Source organism: Schistocerca piceifrons, chromosome 7, assembly GCF_021461385.2.
Source record: "Schistocerca piceifrons isolate TAMUIC-IGC-003096 chromosome 7, iqSchPice1.1, whole genome shotgun sequence".
Lineage (NCBI taxonomy): Eukaryota > Metazoa > Arthropoda > Insecta > Orthoptera > Acrididae > Schistocerca > Schistocerca piceifrons.
The window spans coordinates 465,535,221-465,555,424 of record NC_060144.1 but is presented as its reverse complement, the minus strand read 5'-3'; the positions used below and the strand labels follow the sequence as shown (position 1 = coordinate 465,555,424).

The window sequence follows — 20,204 nt, the reverse complement described above, 5'->3', positions numbered from 1 at the left end:
CAACATTTTCTATGTGTCTCTTTCAATTTAAGTTGTTCGTAATTGTAATAGCTAGGTATTTAGTTGAATTTACGGCTTTTTGATTAGACTGATTTGTCGTGTAACCGAAGTTTTACGAGCTCCTTTTAGCACTCACGTGGATGACATCATACTTTTCGTTATTTAGCGTCAACTGCCAATTTTCGCGCCATTCGGATATTTTTTCTGAATCGTTTTGCAATTTCTTTTGATCTTCTGATGCCTTCATTAGTCGATAAACGACAGCGTCATCTGCAAACAACCGAAGACAGCTGCTCAGATTGTCTTTCAAAATCGTTTATATAGATAAGGAACAGCAAAGAGCCTATAACACTACTTTGCGGAACGCCAGAAATCATTTCTGTTTTACTCGACTACTTTCCGTCAATTACTACGAAATGTGACCTCTCTGACAGGAAATCACAAATACAGTCAAATAACTGATATGATATTCTATAAGCACGTAATTTCACTACGAGCCGCTTGTGTGATACAGTGTCAAAAGCCTTCCGTAAATCCAGGAATACGGAATCGATCTGAAATCCCTTGTCAATAGCACTGAGCACTTCATGTGAATAAAGAGCTAGTTGTGTTTCACAGGAACGATGTTTTCTAAACCCATGTTGACTGTGTGTCAATAGACTGTTTCCTTCGAGGTAATTCATAATGTTCGAACAGAATATATGTTCTAAAATTCTGCTGCATATCGACGTTAACGATATGGGCCTGTAGTTTAGTGGATTACTCCTATTACCTTTCTTGAATAATGGTGCGACCTGTGCAACTTTCCAGTCTTTGGGTACGGATGTTTCATCGAGCGAACGGTTGTATTGTTCATAGCATCGCACGAACTGCTAGCCAGTGAAACATTAACCTGTGCCATCAATGAGACATATATACTGTGTATTTCGCTTGTTCTTCTTTGGGGCAGATAACTTTGAGTCCCTCTCCGCTCGACATCGTCGTACTCCTCCCGTAATTTGTACACCATCGATTTATTAAACTTTAGCATTTTGCTTGCGCGTTCTATCATCTTTTCCGTAAGCACTGCCATTCCTTCCTGCTTATCGTCGTCAATAAATTTAATATCTTCAACAATGTAAGCTTTCTAGTGTAAACTTTACCTATCTATGTGTAACTATCTACGAGGGGAAACTTTATGCTCTTGGGCGGCTGCGAGTCACCATTAGTTGTAACTACATTGGCGAAAAAAAGAATACCAACGCCAAGAAGGAGATAAATGAAAGTTGGCAGGCGTTGTTCTACGTCTGAAAGATGACGTGTATTCAGGTTTAGTGACAGTCGCATAAGAGTGGACGCCAGTAGTGTCATCATGAGTACGCAAATTATGTTTACTTCAAATACGCGCTGTAACGCTCGTGAGCGTTAGTTACCTTTGAGACTGGACGTAGTGAGTTGATACAACTCAAAAATACCTTTAAGACGACGAAGGCGCCATTATCAATAGCTCACTGCGTTTGAAAGAGGTAGTGTAATAGGGCTACCAGAAGCTGGATGTTGCTTCCACGAAACTGCAGAAAGACTTGGCAGCAATGCGGCCACTGCACGGGATTTCCGGCAGCGGTGGTCACGGGAAAGTACAGTCGCAGGGACACTTGGCTCTAGACGGCCACTTGGCACTACCGAGAGGGAAGACCATCGTGTTCGATGTATGGCTCTGGGGCATCGTACTGCGTCTGCAGCAGCAATCTGAGCAGCAGTTGGCACAACGCACTGATACAATGAACTGTTACAAATCGGTTACCTGAAGGACAGATCCGAGGGAGATGCCCTGTAGCGTGCTTTCCACTAACACCAAATACGGCCATTTGCGACTTCAGTGCTGTTAAGGGGACATTATATGACCTATGCAGAGAATGTTAAATTATCGACTTTTGTGACCCTTTATCTTGGAAACTTATTAAGACTCCAACTTACAATTTTCCATAATTGTTGAATGCACCTTTCTAGGTACACTGAACTAGAATTATTACTAAAATTGTATTGTGGGGCATGTTAATATATTTTTTTTTTCAAACACTCAATTTTTTGACAGAATTTTGTACATAAATGCACATAAAAACAAAACAACTCAGGAAATCTCAGTTATTTCTGTTCCATATGTGTTGATCTCACACTTGGCATGCTGTGAAAATTTCATGTCTCTACCATCAGTACTTTTTTAGAAAACGGGTCATTTCTTGCAAGAAATGTAGTTCGCAGATATTGAGGTTTAAAACATTTTTATTACAAATTCTTATACAGACTTACGTTTCTGCGTCTTTTATGCATTAGATTTGCACTGGCCCATAGTCTGTGTCTTTTTCTTTCCTTTTCTTTCTTGCTGCTTTTCTCATTTGCCGAGCAGCTAACTCTGCGTCATCTACACGAAGCTTATCCAGTTCCCACAGTCCTTTAGCTGCGTTCTGTCCAAATCTTACCCCTAACTTCTTCAGAACCTAAAGTATTACATAGTTCCCACCATTAAAAGTTATTACAGCATCAGACACTGCTAACTTTAGAGTCATAATTCCAACAAATACATTTTTAGGCACACGGCACAACATTATTGAAGGACTCATTCACATTGTGGGTCTTCCCTTGTGAACACTTCTTTAGTAGCGCAGGATTTGCCAAATCTCTGTAAATAGGTTTGATTGGCTTCCTTACTGCCAAAGGAAGAGAATGTTTATGTGTGAATTCATGCAGGATGCAAGAAAATTCAGCTTGCTTATGTTTACACCAAGTGTTTGGTGGAGGTGGACACAAAGCATGACATGGCTTTTCATCGGTTGATATTCAATGAAAGAAAGTGCTCGACACGGCTATTTTCATCTTCTCTAAATTGTCACAGTTATCTCTAAAGGCCTTCCCATAATATTCCTGTAATTCATCAATTACTTTGTCCATTAGTCTTCCAGCACATTTTATTGTCTTGCCATCAGACAGTTTTGTGTTACCCAGCTTCGTTTTTTGGTTTATTCGTAATATCAACTTCTGAGACGTAACAGTAGGTACAAAACAAAGCAGTTCCCAGCCTTCTAGACTGTGTAGTTCCCAAGATATGACTGCTCAACTACGGCAGTATATGCGTAGCCGCGAAATTTGACAGTCATACGTCAACATTCAAAATATTATTTGAGGGTCTTACAATTGTCTGATTTTAATGTATTATATACCAAAATGTTCAGGAAAGCCCAAAGTACATTATGGAGTAGGAAACAGAAAAGTCAAATTTCAGCGAATTTCACGTACAATGTCCCCTTAAACGAGAGCTCATTGGAAGGCGGAGTCGAGGTCTGTTACGTTTTCTGATGAAAGCCGGCTCTGACTCGGTGCCAGTGATGACTACGTGTTGGTTGGAAGGAGGCCAGGTAGCACCTGAGCCATCCTGGCTGCGGCCTTGACACACTGGGCCTACACCTGGATGGTCTGGTGTGCGATTTCGTATAACAGCAGGAGCGCTCTTGTGGTTATCCCGTGCACCCTGGCTGCAAATCTGCACGTTAGTCTGGTGATTCGACCTGTCGTGCTGCCACTCATGAACAGCATTCCTGTAGGTCTTTTCCAACTGGATAACGCTCGTCCACATACTGCTGTTGTAACCCGACATGCTCTATAGAGTCTCAACATGTTGCTCAACCACCATATCGGTCTCTAATCGAGCATGTATGGGACATCGGACGGCAAGTACAGCACTATTAACAACCAGAATCAATCGTCCCTGTATTGCTCGACCTAGTGCAAAGGGAATGGAACTCAAACCCACAAAATGACATCAAGTACCCGTACAACACAATACACGCGCGTTTCCGTGCTTGCATTCAACACTGTTATTAATGTACCAACATTTGTAGTGGCCCACCTCTCGCTTGCATTAACCTGTGGACTTGCAACCACTTAAATATGTTACCTACACAAACGTCGTGAAATTTCATTATTATACTTTAACTAGTTTTCGGTGTTGGCATTTTTTTCCGTTTCTGTATATAAAGCAATGTGTTTACAGTGCTTATACGTATTATTGTTCCCCAGTACACAAAACCAGGGTTTTCCAAACAACATTCTGAGGCAAATGAGTAAGTGCTCTTCAAAAAACTATTAATAACATAGCTTTTTTCGACTTTTTGACGATAGTAATTTTTTTTTAATTTTGTTGTCATTTCTAAGTTACTAGCTATGATTTAAAACTGTAGAAATCACTGAATTTAAACAAGTTTGTCTCATTTTTTTTAAAATATTATCAACTTTCTAAATAAAGAACTTGTTTCAGCGAAGTGTAAGGATTCCCGAAGTGTTTCGGCAGAGGAAAAGTTTGGGAACCTTGCACTCAACTATATCTTAATGTACGATTTAGAAGGAAGAAGTAAGTGTTCTATATTCTGATTACAATGTTTCCAGTATCCTGTGGCCTAGAAGTGCCATAACTATACTACTTTTGAATATAAACGTTAACTATGTAAATATCACCAAATATGTGATATTTAATTACTCTAAACTGAGCTTGGCAAACTACAACTGATTAATACTTGAATGTAAAGAGTAGCTGTCTATAATACACTGACACTTCCTCAACAGCAATCAAAAATTATAGAGGTCAACTGTCGCCAACTGACTCTGCATGCTGTAAAAGTAATGCACCTTCCGGATTACATGAAAAACATACAAATGATCACCGTTCCCTAATTCTTCCTCTCAAAGTTTATTTGGCCCTACAGCTGATTCTTACCTGCGCATAGGGGAACGCTGCTCTGCTCTGCTTTAATGACTGAAATAAATCGCTGATCTCTCTGTTCCCGAAAGAAATTACTTCACACTGTGGGCCTTAAGATTTACTTCAGCTGCTTGCCAATAAGAATTGATATGTTGCCAAGAATGCAACTAGCTGATCACGCAGTAGAGCAAGGCATGTCAGCAAAGCTATGTAAAGTTTGGTTTTGGAACAGTGAGAGGAAATCTTAACGAACGGACATCAAATAAATGAAAAGATTGTTTAAAACTAAAACTATATTGTGACATTTCACCGCATAAAGTTCGAATTCCATCGACTATAATTTTCTTCAGACGTAGTCACAAACATCGAAGCTAATACACACAGAATTTAAAGAATATACGAAGAATGTACAACATTTCAGTTACATGAAGTTATCCTTCTTTACTTTCTGTTTTGAAATACGTTTTGTCGAAAGGTTCGGATGGAGAATAGTTATTAAAATACTGGACACATGATTGATAATTTTGAAATAAATACCTAAATAAACAAAGTGCTACGACTGCAGGTTCGAATCCTGCCTCGGGAATGGACGTGTATGATGTCCTTACGTTAGTTAGGTTTAAGTAGTCTAGGGAACTAATGACCTCAGATGTTAAGTCCAATAGTGCTTGAAAACACAGTGGGCCGGAATTTCGTCCTTACTCTATCATTAGCGAACCCGTCAATGCTTCGCAATTGCTAAATATGTAGGGGAATTCGATCTTTTCCTCCTCCTCCCTCTCTATTCATCTGCTCCTGCCCGTCTCTCTGTCCATCTTTTTCTTCCCACTCTCTATGACCATTTCCTCCCTCCCCCCTTTCTCTAGCCGTCTACTCCTCCCCCTCTCTCTGATATTGCAATTTGTTTATTGTCACTTTAAAGTCAGCTTCCTTAGCAGTATTCTAATCATAGGCCCATAAATCACAAATATAACTCTCTTGTTTTCTGTTAAAGTCAACTGTGAAGAAGAAAACAGGAGAGCACATAGTTGTGTATACAATTTTTCTTTAAAATTGACGTAACGATTAATAATATACATAGAAGAAACAATTTGGCTAGCAGTTTAAATGCCATACTATTGTAGTTAAAACTGACTACAAGAAAGAAAACGAAACGGTACATTTTCATGTCATAGCATATCATAGCATTTTCTTTCTGGCAGCCAGTTTTAACAGAAAACCTGAGCATTGCTGTCGAAAAAACTATTTAGCCTATTTATTAGAGTAACGGTGTAAAAATTTAAAATAGTTAAAATGGTTCAAATGGCTCTGAGCACTATGGAACTTAACTTCTAAGGTCATCAGTCCCCTAGAACTTAGAACTACTTAAACCTAACTAACCTAAGGACAGCACACACATCAATGCCCGAGGCAGGATTCGAACCTGCGACCGTAGCGGTCGCGCGGCTCCAGACTGTAGCACCTAGAACCGCTCGGCCACTCTGGCCGGCTTAAAATAGTTAGGTCAAGAAATATTCAACATATTTTCGTCAAAAAGTTTATAGCTTGTGTCCATCTGAATGTCCTTTACAGCATCGTGTAAATATTTGAAGTAATAATAAACATTTAAAGTAAATTGCTCAACAAATTTTCGATATCGTTGGTAACAAAATTTCCCTACATACACACATCCAAAATAGTTTTGCATCACCTCGGTTGCGAGGGTTCCAGAACCTGTACAGAAAATTGGAATAGAGATCAACACTCCGCCCTTTTTATTGCTCATGAAAACCACACATTGCAAGTTGTACCACCACACAGCGATATCTTCAGAGGTGGTGGTCCAGATTGCTGTACACACCGGTACCTCTAATACCAGGTAACACGTAATCTTGCATTGGTGCATGACTGTATTCGTCGTGACATACTACCCACAAGTTCATCAAGGCACTATTGGTCCAGATTGTTGCACTCCTCAACGGAGAACCGGCGTAGATCCCTCAGAGTAGTTGGTGGGTTACGTCGTCGATAAACAGCCCAGGCATGTTCGATAGGATTCATGTCTGGAGAACATGTTGGCCACTCTAGTCGAGCTATGTCGTTATCCTGAAGGAAGTCATTGACAAGGTGTGCACGATGGGGGCGCGAATTATCGTCCGTGAAGACGAATGCCTCGCCAATATGCTGCCGATATGTTTGCACTATCGGTCGGAGGATGGTATTCACGTATTGTACAGCCTTTACGGCGCCTTCCATGACCACCAGCGGCGTACGTCGACCCCACATAAAGCCACCCCAAAACAGCAGGGAACCTCTACCTCGCTACACTCGCTGGATAGTGTGTCTAAGACGTTCGCCTGACCGGGTAGCCTCCAAACACGTCTCCGACGATTGTCTGGTTGAAGGCATGGCGGCACTCATCGGTGAAGAGAACATGACGCCAATCCTGAGCGGTTCATTCGGCATTTTGTTGGGCCCACCTGTACCGCGCGGCATGGTGTCGTGGTTGCAACGATGGGCCTCACCAAGGACGTCGGGAGTGACGTTGCGCATCATGCAGCCTATTGTGCACAGTTTGAGTCGTAACACGACGTCTTGTGCCTGCACGAAAAGCATTATTCAACATGGTGGCGTCGCAGTCAGGGTTCTTCAAGTGACAATCCGTAGGTAGCGGTCATCCACTGGAGTCTTAGCCCTTGGGAGGCCTGAGCGAGGCATGACATTGACAGCTCCGATCTCTCTGTATCTCCTCCATGTCCGAACAACATCGCTTTGGTTCACTCCGAGACACCTGGACACTTCCCTTGTTGAGAAGCCTTCCTGACACAAAGTAACAATGCGGGCGCGATCGAACCGCGGTACTGACGGTCTAGGCTAGGTTGAACTATAGACAACACGAGCCTTGTACCTCCTTCCTGGTGGAATGACTGGAACTGATCGGCTGTCTGACCCCCTCCGTTCAATAGAAGCTGCTCATGCATGGTTGTTTACATCTTTGGCCAGTGCCTGTGATACAATATCCACAGTCAAAGTGTGTCTTCAGGAGTTCTGGGAACCGGGGTGATGCAAAACGTTGTTTGATGTGGGTATTAGAAAAAAAATTGCTGTCCAAATGTTTACCAGAGAATGGTGTACAATTCTGATGCAAATCGACCAAGAAATTTTCGAGACTTTTGCTTACCCCTTATACAGTACATAGATATTTATATACAATATACAGGGTGTTACAAAAAGGTACGGCCAAATTTTCAGGAAACATTCCTCACACACAAATAAAGAAAAGATGTTATGTGGACATGTGTCCGGAAACGCTTAATTTATATGTTAGAGCTCAATTTAGTTTCGTCAGTATGTACTGTACTTCCTCGATTCACCGCCAGTTGGCCCAATTGAAGGAAGGTAATGTTGACTTCGGTGCTTGTGATGACATGCGACTCATTGCTCTACAATACTAGCATCAAGCACGTCAGTACGTAGCAGCAACAGGTTAGTGTTCATCACGAACGTGGTTTTGCAGTCAGTGCAATGTTTACAAATGCGGAGTTGGCAGATGCCCATTTGATGTATGGATTAGCGCGGGGCAATAGCCGTGGCGCGGTACGTTTGTATCGCGACAGATTTCCAGAACGAAGGTTTCCCGACAGGAAGACGTTCGAAGCAATTTATCGGCGTCTTAGGGAGCACGGAACATTCCAGCCTATGACTCGCGACTGGGGAAGACCTAGAACGACGAGGACACCTGCAATGGACGGGGCAATTCTTCGTGCAGTTGACGATAACCCTAATGTCAACGTCAGAGAAGTTGCTGCTGTACAAGGTAAAGTTGACCACGTCACTGTATGGAGAGTGCTAGGGGAGAACCAGTTGTTTCCGTACCGTGTACAGCGTGTCCAGGCACTATCAGCAGCTGATTGGCCTCCACAGGTACACTTCTGCAAATGGTTCATCCAACAATGTGTCAATCCTCGTTCCAGTGCAAATGTTCTCTTTACGGATGAGGCTTCATTCCAACGTGATCAAATTGTAATTTTTCACAATCAACATGTGTGGGCTGACGAGAATCCGCACGCAATTGTGCAATCACGTCATCAACACAGATTTTCTGTGAACGTTTGGGCAGGCATTGTTGGTGATGTCTTGATTGGGCCCCATGTTCTTCCACCTACGGTCAATGGAGAACGTTATCATGATTTCATACGGGATACTCTACCTGTGTTGCTAACAAGTACGACACAACATGTGGTTCATGCACGATGGAGCTCCTGCACATTTCAGTCGAAGTTTTCGAACGCTTCTCAACAACAGATTCGGTGACCGATAGATTGGTAGAGGTCTCCACGCTCTCCTGACCTCAACCCTCTTGACTTTCATTTATGGGGGCATTTGAAAGCTCTTGTCTACGCAACTCCGGTACCAAATGTAGAGACTCTTCGTGCTCGTGTTGTGGACGGCTGTGATACTATACACCATTCTCCAGGGCTGCATCAACGCATCAGGGATTCCATGCGACGGAGGGTGGATGCATGTATCCTCGCTAACGGAGGACATTTTGAACATTTCCTGTAACAAAGTGTTTGAAGTTCTGTTGCTGTGTGTTTCCTTTCCATGATTAACGTGATTTGAAGAGAAGTAATAAAATGAGCTCTAACATGGAAAGTAAGCGCTTCCGGACACATGTCCACATAACATACTTTCTTTCTGTGTGTGTGAGGAATATTTCCTGAAAGTTTGGCCGTACCTTTTTGTAACACCTTGTATAGTCAAAAAGTATGTACCCTATGTCCATCGAAAGTTTTATTTGAATATCGTGCGAAAATTTGAAATAAATAAGTGAATAACATTTGGAGATTTTTGGTAACAACGTTAAACGACGAATTTTCTTAAAATAACAATGTAGCCCATGTCCACGTCCGCCTGAACGTTTTTTGGAATATCCTATAATAATTTGAAATAAATCAGTCAAGATCTTTTCCAATGTCTGAAGCATTAAAAAATTGTTTCACCCAATTAATATTTTCTTTGAGAACTACCGTCAGTATTGATGTGTAGTATGCTCCAAACCATATAATGTGAGGCATAATATAATTCTGTGGATACTGAGAGAAGCCTGAAACAGTTTGAGTGGTGTTAGACCCATGATGTCGCAGATAATGGTACCGAAAACTAAATATGTCTTCAAAATTTACCACGTCAACAGATTGTCGTAGAAATTAAACTATAAGGGGCGATCAGATAGTTATCGTTTAATGGAGTTGCTGGATCGTATATGCAATGTAGCACGACTCCGAAGCCGATAGTTAAGCACCTATATGGAGGCAAGCTATTAGTGTGCCATCCGTGTCCTTCCAACATGTGTGCGATGAATGCCGAAACGTGAACTGTAGTGACGTTATTACCAAATGCGTCCAAACAGGATTAACGGGCTGTTATTCTTTTCTTGGCAGCCGAAGGACAAACACCGGCAGACATCCACCGGAGAGTGAAGAATGGGCGTGCGGCAGCATGACTGTCGAAAAATCCCCGTTGTGGAAAACTGCGAGAAGTGGACCTGTTACTCAATGGTAACGCACCTCGCCATATCACAAATGTCGTAATGCAGAAGTTTCGTCAAATCTAGTGGGAGACACTCGCGTACCAGCCCTATAGCCCTTGTCTTTCACCATGCAGTTGTCACGTCTCCAGTCCCTTAAAAAAACCTTTGAAGGGTCGACGATTTCTGTCGGACAAGGATGTGCAGGAATCAGTTACGTACTTCTTCATGCAGCAGGACACGGTGTTTCCGAAACGATTATCTTCAACCTGGTGCGTCGGTGTGATGATTGCCTCAGTGCTCACGGCGATTTCGCCTGATTGGAACACCGATTCTGGACATTACGGCTTTCGAACGGAACCTTTTTGATCGCTCCTCGTATTATAGATAAATAAATACGATTTATATTGCTGCTTACAATGGTTCAAATGGCTCTGAACGTTATGGGACTTGACTGCTGTGGTCATCAGTCCCCTAGAACTTAGAACTACTTAAACCTAACTAACCTAAGGACATCACACACATCCATGCCCGAGGCAGGATTCGAACCTGCGGCCGTAGCGGTCGCGCGGTTCCAGACTGTAGCGCCTAGAACCGCTCGGCCACTCCGGCCGTATTGCTGCTTAACCTAATACCATACAGTCTTGGCACAAAATAGCAACATCACGTTGTAGATCAAGAATAGTGCACTCTGAAAGTATGGGATGAAAACGCATCGACCAAAAAAGAGAATACGACAACCATTCGATCTGTTGGCCACGCATAAGGAAGCATGGCTTAGGAAATGCAAAACACGAAAATAAAAATTATCCTGTTGAATTGCGAGTTGCTCAACCCTTCACGTACATGACTGTAGAAGTGTTGAGACTGTGGAGCACACAGAGTTAATTTGTCGACTGATGACAGATGTCAAGGAGTGTCTTCTTTCAGGAGACGTGTACGATTTTCGAAGGGATCGAGAACTTTGTTCGTCAGTGGACATAACTACATTCTACAAGTAGTGTGGATACTGTACCTGAAGACAGAGTAACGGTAAGAGGAGGCTGCATATGCTTAGTTGACCCAAGAACACGCATCTGTTAGTCTTACGCCGAATTTGGAGGAGGCGTCTGACATGAACGGAACTACAGAATGGCAGAAAGTCCTAAATAAGTGGCATATATGGACGTAACTGGAATACTCTGAACTGTAGTTTACATTTAAATGTTACCCATGTGTATTTCTGTGCTAGTGTAAATAGTGTGTAGAATTTAGTTTTAGATTAAGTGTAACGGTAGTCCATAAGGACTTGAGGAAACTGGAGTAGTGCCGAGATGTGTGCCATCCGGAGAATACGGAATACTAGTCAGTTATGTCAGGATGCAAGGCACGGATCCACAAGGCTCAAAGTCTTTTTGCGACAGTTTGAGAGTATCTACAATAGAAATGGGGGCTTAGTTTTCTTTCTTTAGTTGTTGGTATGGTAAGAATAGTTTCATTTGATTTTACGTTGTCTCTCTCGTTATGCAAAACAATTTCTTTCACTACAAAACTTCTTCACGGTGGATTCTAATACGGTATCAGTTTATGTGTTGAACGACGTACAACAGAGACTCAAGAATGCACTGTCTGATGAGACAGTAGTAATAAGTATACACACAACAAATTATATACAGGCAACGTTCACTGTATACTAAAACGGCTTCTGCAATTATGTTTTGTGTAAAAGGAATGGTACGGCGGCTGGTCGAAGACTAGAAGAAAATAGATACCAACAGCCGTAACTTTATTTAATAATTTTATTTAGCTATACACGAAACTTGGTAACTCATCTTTTCGTTTGTGCTATTATAGGAGCCACTATATCCAACTGGATTCTGTAGAAGTTATAGGTGCGAAGGGTCTACGTCGACAGAAAGTTTTTGGAGGCCTACGGAATCCAGTTGGACAAGTGGTCACTACAATACCACAAACTACTAAATGAGTTACATTAGTTGCCTGCTTTTGTGTACAGGTGCCTGACGATGGTGGCAATGAGGTACCGAAACTGGAAGCGAAATAAACTCACTGTATAAAAAAGGCAATGTCCCGACTGACTGACTCACTCACTCACTGACTCGTCATCGCCCAGCCCAAATCGCTAAGGACGCAAACTTTATATTTGGCGAGGGTGTTGATCTTATACTGTAGGCGTCGTTTAATAAAGGATTTTTCGAAATTCCACCTCCTAACGGAGTGATATAGGGGATGAATTTTTTTCAGTATGTCGTTACTGAGGCAACTTTGAAGCTAGTTGTATGAAAATTGCTATTTGGTTTCTCGATAAAAAATAAAGAAATGCATGTGTTGGCATTTGTGGAAATTTAACCCCTAGGGGGGGGGGGGGTGAAATAGTGGTTGATAGTCCTTTTGAAAATAAATCATTATTAAAGAACTACAAAATTGTTTTTAAAGCTACATATATAAAAACTGGTATTTAATTATAAATGGATAAATGGTTTACAATGTTTTAATGTTTTCATCTAAGACCTACACATATGCCACATGACAATACGAAATTTTTTTTCCCGTCACCAAATACTTGTTTTTCATGTTAGCCCCACACAACGTTGGCAAACTGCACTTTGCGGCAGCATATCTGTGTGAGTTCATCATTTTTGTTGTTATTACTAGTATCCATGAGAGAACTGCTCGTTGCATCACTCTTCTATAAAATCATTATTGTTATTGCCCTTTTCTTCAAACCTAGACCTCAAGACGATCTGCAGCGCAGATTAAAACCGACTGTCTGTAAATAAAAGGTTGTGATCCACACAGTGTTTATTTATTGTAACAAAAGACATAGTGTCTGTTCTGAAGAACTAGCAATAACATGAGTCACACGTAAACATTATCATCGTTCAATTAGAACAACAAACACTGGCCGTGAACCTAAGCGGTACAACTTACACCTCGTTCTAACCAAACGTAACCAAGAAGGTATTTTGAGCATTTCGTGTAAGAAAACGTTCATGGAATGCTGGTACGCTCTGTCGCTGTGTGTTTCCCATGATTAACATGATTACGGAGAGAAGCAGGAAATGAGTACTGTCATGGAAATAAAGCGTTTCCGGAACCATGTCCAAATAACATATTTTCTTGTTCCCTGTGTGATGAATCATCCCTGAAAGTTTGACTATACCTCTTCGTTGCACTCAGTCGTTCCCAACCTTCTTTAGAGCATTACTATTGAGCCCCTGAAGGCAATGAGAGTAACTAGTAACCGCGGAGACCTCCGTCCCCCCCCCCCCCCCTCCCCACATTGATGCTCGCTCTCACAATCACCAACTTCAGAACGAAAAGAAAGATTCTTTGAACATTTACCATGATCCAAGTCTATTCAGTTCCTTCTCTTTACTGCTACCGTAGTCAAAACTCTACTTCCACGTCCGGTAAATCTTGAATGCCACATTTCTTTTCCATATGTTGTGTTGGGGTAGTGTGTGTGTGTGTGTGTGTGTGTGTGTGTGTGTGTGTGTAAATAATGAAGCATTTTCCGGGTGCATCGTGAGCGCCACTCACAAGTCCTTCTCAAATAAGAAAGCTAACTATCCACAGTGAGTGTAGATACTTGTTACACAATATGCTTCCCATGCACTAGTCCTCTCTCTAGTGGCACCTGCTTCATCTGCGCCCTGCACCCCCACTTTAAATCAACCACGTTAAAACGTGTGCACTATACTTATTGTCTGTAAACAGGTTAACTGCTGGACACCCCAACTGGCAGAAACTGGGAACCTTCAGGATGCCAATGCTTTGTGTCTGAGGACTCTAATAATAATACTGTGTACAGCACTATAGTAGCTCCTATGTATTTACTCCTGTGCTGCGCTGTCAGTAAGCTCATTTATCTGTAATGAAGTAATTTCTGGTCTATTGCAGGAGCCATCTACAACTTGGAGAAGACATCCATAAGACATTTTGTAAACGTACTTCCCATGCGGATATTAGCATGTATGCATTTTAAGAAATGCATAACAGTAATGCTGACATGTATTATATTTCGTACATCAACCCGTTTCAGTCCAAGACCTTGTTCACGGTACCGTACGAAATACAAAACAAAAATGAAATAAAACGCAATGACAAACATGTCCTGCAAGGTCAAAAATTAAGATATGACGTTCACAAGGAGACATTTACGTCAAAATGCTTTTACAAAGTCTACACTACATGTCATAGATCTTATAAAAATAAAGGGTATACATTAAATTAAAACAATACAAATCCAATACACACCGACTGTGTGAGAAGCAGGCGCTGATCATTTCGACCAAAGAAAATAAAACGTTTCAGGACAGTCAACAATATAAGCATATATGTTCACTAACATCGTGAATACTGGATTTGTACTGTTTGAATTTAATTGCGTGTCTTGTATTTTCGTAAGATGTACGGCATGTAGTGTTGCATTTGTAATAGCGCTTTCACATATGTATCTTCTTACGAATATTACATCCCAATTTTTGATCTTGCAGGTCTTGTTTGTTACTGCATTTTATTTCATTTTTATTTTGTATTTCGCAAAGTACTGTGAGCATCGCTTGGACTGAAACCCGTTAGTGGATACAATATATGTCAACATTAATGTCATGCATGTCTTAATGAAGAACATGTTTTTTATTTGGTAAGTATATGTCCCACATTTTCTGTCTTCAAAGTGTGGTAGAGAGCACAAAGTTTGTATGTGGTGGATGGACTGTCTGAGGAAATTGTAACCTCCACTGCTCAATGATAGCAGTTGAAAAAAAAGTAATTATCGATAGCTTACATTATCAATAGTAGCGAATTATTGGCTGTAAGGTCCGCCTGTTGTGCGAAACACTGTTTTTTTTTTTTTCATAAGTCCCTAACATGTTTCAGCACCTCTGTGTCATCATCAGTGGACTTTATTTATTAAAATCTGAAAAATGGGAAATAAATGTTGAATTTCTTTTCAAGAACGTCATTTTTGTCGTTGACTGTAGAAGTTATTTATTTCACAATTGCAGTTTCGGTCTCTGGGCCATTTTCAAGAGGTACTGCAATAGATGTAGCTTCGGCTTATGCTTCGTTTAATGTTATGGTGTTACTACAGAGAAAAGGCTAATTTTTGACGATGACATATATCCATGCCGGAGGATTTTAAAGCCTAATATGTGGTGCAACTCCACTTGAAAATGGCCCAAAGGTTGAAATTGCAATTGTAAAATAAACAACGTTTGCAGTCAACGGTGAATTTTATGTCCTTCAAAAAATTCTAGATGAGTGTGAACTCCGACCATGAAAGTTAATAGTTTGACTGATAACTAATCTACGAATATTAGGCCAAAAGAATAGTTTTTGTTTGTTTTGTCATTACCTGAATTTTAGATTATATGCTTCTGCAAGACCATATGTGAATTATGACACAATACTAGCGTTACCAACGCTTGATGGTCGTTCAAACGGCTCTAAGCACTATGCGACTTAACATCTGAGGTCATCAGTCCCCTAGACTTAGAGCTACTTAAACCTAAATAACCTAAGGACATCACACACATCCATGCCCGTGGTAGGATTCGAACTTGTGACCGTAGCAGCAGCGTGGCTCCGGGCTGAAGCGCTTGGAACCGCTCGTGCACAGCGGCTGGCACCTATGTCCCTTTTGGTTACTGTTCTGCAGGCTTCAAGGTTGCAGGGGTAAATGATACTACGGAAACACAACTGTATTAATCATTTTTACATCTCATTAGGTGTATTCGAATCCGCGATGTATCCGGCGACGGTATATCGTACGTTTACTGAATTACAGTACATCACGTTAGTGATACACCGCTGACGCCATGGAGGTTTCAGAGACATGGAAAGTACTCAAGGAAGCAGATTGCCGGCCGGAGTGATGGTGCGGTTCTAGGCGCTACACTCTGGAGCCGAGCGACCGCTACGGTCGCAGGTTCCAATCCTGCCTCGGCCATGGATGTGTGTGATGTCCTTAGGTCATTTAGGTTTAATTAGTTCTAAGTTCTAGGCCACTGATGACCTCAGAAGTTAAGTCGCATAGTGCTCAGAGCCATTTTTGAAGGAAGCTGATTGTACTTGAAAACAATACAATGAAATGACTTAACATTACAGTTGGGAGACGCAATGTCGCGCCATGGTTTTCAACGATGAAAGCAGATTCTGGCTGCACGCAGCCGGCCATTGTGGCCGAGTGGTTCTAGCCACTTCAGTCTGGAACCACGCGAGCGCCTGGCTCCGGATTGAAGCGCCTAAAACCGCTCGACCACAGCGGCTGGCCGCTTCACGATGCACAAATAGTCGTGCAGAAGCCTATACTGTAAAATTCAGATAGCAAAAAACAAACCAAAACTGTTCTTTAGGCGTAATATTCGTAGATTAGTTATCACTCAAAAGATGTTCCCATTTCACAGATTTTAATAAATAAAACCCACTGACGATAGCACAGAGGTGCTGAAACATGTTGGGGTCACAAAAATGTATACTGACAGTTCATGCAGCGCGGGAACCGAGAATCTCGACGGTTTTTGCCTATTATCGACATCGGTACTGCAAAGATATCGGACCCGGGAATTCTGGAATTCTAAGACATTCAAGAATGTTTTAAGCTTGATGTGGCACAACGAATGGCAAAAGGAATATTTTGCGCGTGATAAATTACAGATTAACAATTTTCGGACTTTTTTCCCTTTGGTTGTACTGTGAAATCTTGCTTCTTGCCAAGTTACATGAATCTAGGCCAATGGAAAATACACTGTAGTTTTTAATGAGCTACTTTGCGATTATCAAAACTTGCGACATAAATGGTCGTATCTTTTGATTGGAGTGACTTAGAAGCTACTCTTTTTTAGACCAGCAGGGGACTGTAGACCTTAGTAGGTGGCATAAGTTTCAACTCGATACGTAATAAATGAGTTTTGCTATTTTGGGTGCAAAATAACTGATGATGGTCGAAGTAGAGAGGATATAAAATGTAAACTGGCAATGGCAAGGAAAGCGTTTCTGAAGAAGAGAAATTTGTTAACATCGAGTATAGATTTAAGCGTCAGGAAGTCTTTTCTGAAAGTATTTGTATGGAGTGTAGCCATGTATGGAAGTGAAACGTGGATGATAAATAGTTTAGACAAGAAGAGAATAGAAGTTTTCGAAATGTGGTGCTACAGAAGGATGCTGAAGATTAGATGGGTAGATCACATAACTGATGAGGAGGTACTGAATAGAATTGGGGAGAAGAGGAGTTTGTGGCACAAGTTGACTAGAAGAAGGTTCAAATGGTTCAAATGGCTCTGAGCACTATGGGACTTAACATCTGTGGTCATCAGTCCCCTAGAACTTAGAACTACTTAAACCTAACTAACTTAAGGACATCACACACATCCATGCCCGAGGCAGGATTCGAACCTGCGACCGTAGCGTTCACACGATTCCAGACTGCAGCGCCTAGAAGAAGGGATCGCTTGGTAGGACACATTCTGAGTCATCAAGGGATCAGCAATTTAGTAATTCAGGCGGCAGCACGGAGGGTAAAAATTGTTGAGGGAGACCAAGAGATGAATACAGTAAACAGATTCAGAAGGATGTAGGTAGCAGTAAGTACTGGGAGATAAAGAAGCTTGCACAGGTTGGAGTAGCATGGAGAGCTGCATCAAACCAGTCTCTGGGCTGAAGACCACAACAACAACAACAACGACGTCTATATGTTCCTGAGAAAACGGGGTTTTAACAGTCGGACAGACAGGTAGATAAACGGACGGATAACAAAGCCATCTTATAAGGGTTCCGTTGTTAGAGACTGCGGTGTGGATCCCAGAAACCAGTATTTCCCGTAACAAGCAAGACATTACATCCAATAATTTGAACTGGAAACACAGTGCCAGCCGGAGTGGCGGAGCGGTTCTAGGCGCTTCAGTCTGGAACCGCGCGACCGCTACGGTCGCAGGTTCGAATCCTGCCTCGGTAATGGATGTGTGTGATGTTCTTAGGTTAGTTAGGTTTAAGTAGTTCTAGGTCCTAGGCGATTGATGACCTCAGATGTTAAGTCCCATAGTGCTCAGAGCCTTTTTTTTTTTTTTTTGTGCAAACACAGTAAATGGAATAGCAGCAACTGGAATGACGAATATTCACAAGTAGCGTTTTACAAACATTCTCCAAAAAATATTTCAAAAAATGGTTCAAATGGCTCTGTGCACTATCGGACTTAACATCTGAGGTCATCAGTCCCCTACAACTTAGAACTACTTAAACCTAAATGCCGGCCGCGGTGGTCTAGCGGTTCTAGGCGCTCAGTCAGGAACCGCGCTGCTGCTACGGTCGCAGGTTCGAATCCTGCCTCGGGCATGGATGTGTGTGATGTCCTTAGGTTAGTTAGGTTTAAGTAGTTCTAAGTTCTAGGGGACTGATGACCACAGATGTTAAGTCCCATAGTGCTCAGAGCCATTTGAACCATTTGAACGAAACCTAACTAACCTAAGAAAATCACACACATCCATGCCCGAGGCAGGATTCGAACCTGCGACCGTAGCAGCAGCGCGGTTCCGGACTGAAGCGCCTAGAACCGCTCGGCTACAACTGCCGGCAAAATAATTCAGTTTCATGACATACACAATCAAATATTTTGGGTTTCTATTCCTCAATAAATTTTATTTTACACCTGAGGGGGTAATTAAAGCCAGGCTGGGATACACGCTGTGGTGAACGCTCGCTTCCCTCGTGTGGCAGAATGAATGGTGGGCGGTCTCGGGTCGCGACGCCATCGGCATTCGGCGCCCCGCCGAACCGGGGACGGAACGCACGTGCGTGTCAGCGGGTCAGCACGCGGTATCGGCCGGCAGCCGGCGCTACAGTAGGGCAGGCCAGGGTCGCGGGGCCGGCGACTGTCGTGTCAGCGGTGACCGGCGCGGCCGCGCAACACTGCTAATTAAGCGACGGGTATATATAGCGCCGGGTCACAGAGGGGGAGGCGCGCGGCCCGCCGGCTGAGAAAGAGAGCGCGCCGCCTCGAGGGTACTCACCTGGAAGCCGGGGCGGCGGGGGCGGCGGCGGCGGAGGAGGCGGCGGGGGGCGGCGCCGAGGCCGCCGCGGCGGGCGTCGCGCCGCTGCACGCCAGCGCTAAAAGTGGCCGGGGGCGGGTCGGTGCTGGGGGTGGCTGCGGCGCCGGGGGCGGCAGCGGCGCTGGGGGCGGCAGCGGCGGCGGGACGCCGACATGGGAAGAGGAGGAGGCGGCGCGCGCGCGGGTAGCGCCGGGCGGCTACTGCCGGAGCGCCGGCCGGCCGCCTACCTGCGCCGGCACGCCGGACCAGGCGGCGGGCGGCGCGGCGCGAGCGAGGCGGGCCCTGGCCGCGCAGGCGCAATCAATACGCGGCGGCAGCGGCGGCGGCGGCGGGCGCGCCGCGAGCCGCACACGGGACGCGGCCGCCGTGGGGCGAGGAGCGCGCGGCTGCGGCTGCGCCGGCTGTGGCTGGCGGCGGCGTAGTCGCGATGTCACCGGCGAGTAGAGGAGGCTTCGTGCTGTAGGGGTCGTCTCAAACCTTTCGCTGCTGTAGCAGTCTATATTTTTTATGCGTTTATTTTACCTGGCAAGATCCTTCAGGCCCTCTCTTACACCTAACCAGGCATAGTCAGATTGAACGAATTTCAGTTTGTACAGATCGTTATGGACATACCACGTTATACAGTATTAATGTTAAAGAAAAAATAGATATTATAACAGTAATACAAGGATATAGCAATCAAAAAAATCACTACAACAATCAAGAATAATAATAATAGTAATGACTATGTATATGAAACTAAACATATTTTTCTTTTATGAATGTCAGTCCTATTGCTATTTGGTAATTTTCTCGTTTTGTTCTTGCAGCTTGTGAGTTATTCACATCGAGCAGAGACATTAGACGATAGAAAGGGGTGAAAGAGATATACAAGAGGAAGCTAGGTTATAGGCAGAGAAATAGAAAGGAAAAATTC

General features: G+C 43.1%; 1 protein-coding gene across 1 annotated transcript in view; it reads left to right on the top strand.

Moving 5' to 3' along the window:
* The window catches only part of LOC124709016 (merozoite surface antigen 2-like), a 28,021-nt gene extending 8,289 nt beyond the window's left edge, over positions 1–19,732 (top strand). Inside the window, exon 3 of the mRNA XM_047240664.1 lies at positions 19,190–19,732. Coding sequence (XP_047096620.1) covers positions 19,190–19,732 — 543 coding nt within the window. The remainder of the gene's footprint in view (positions 1–19,189) is intronic.
* The last annotated feature ends 472 nt before the right edge of the window (positions 19,733–20,204 follow it).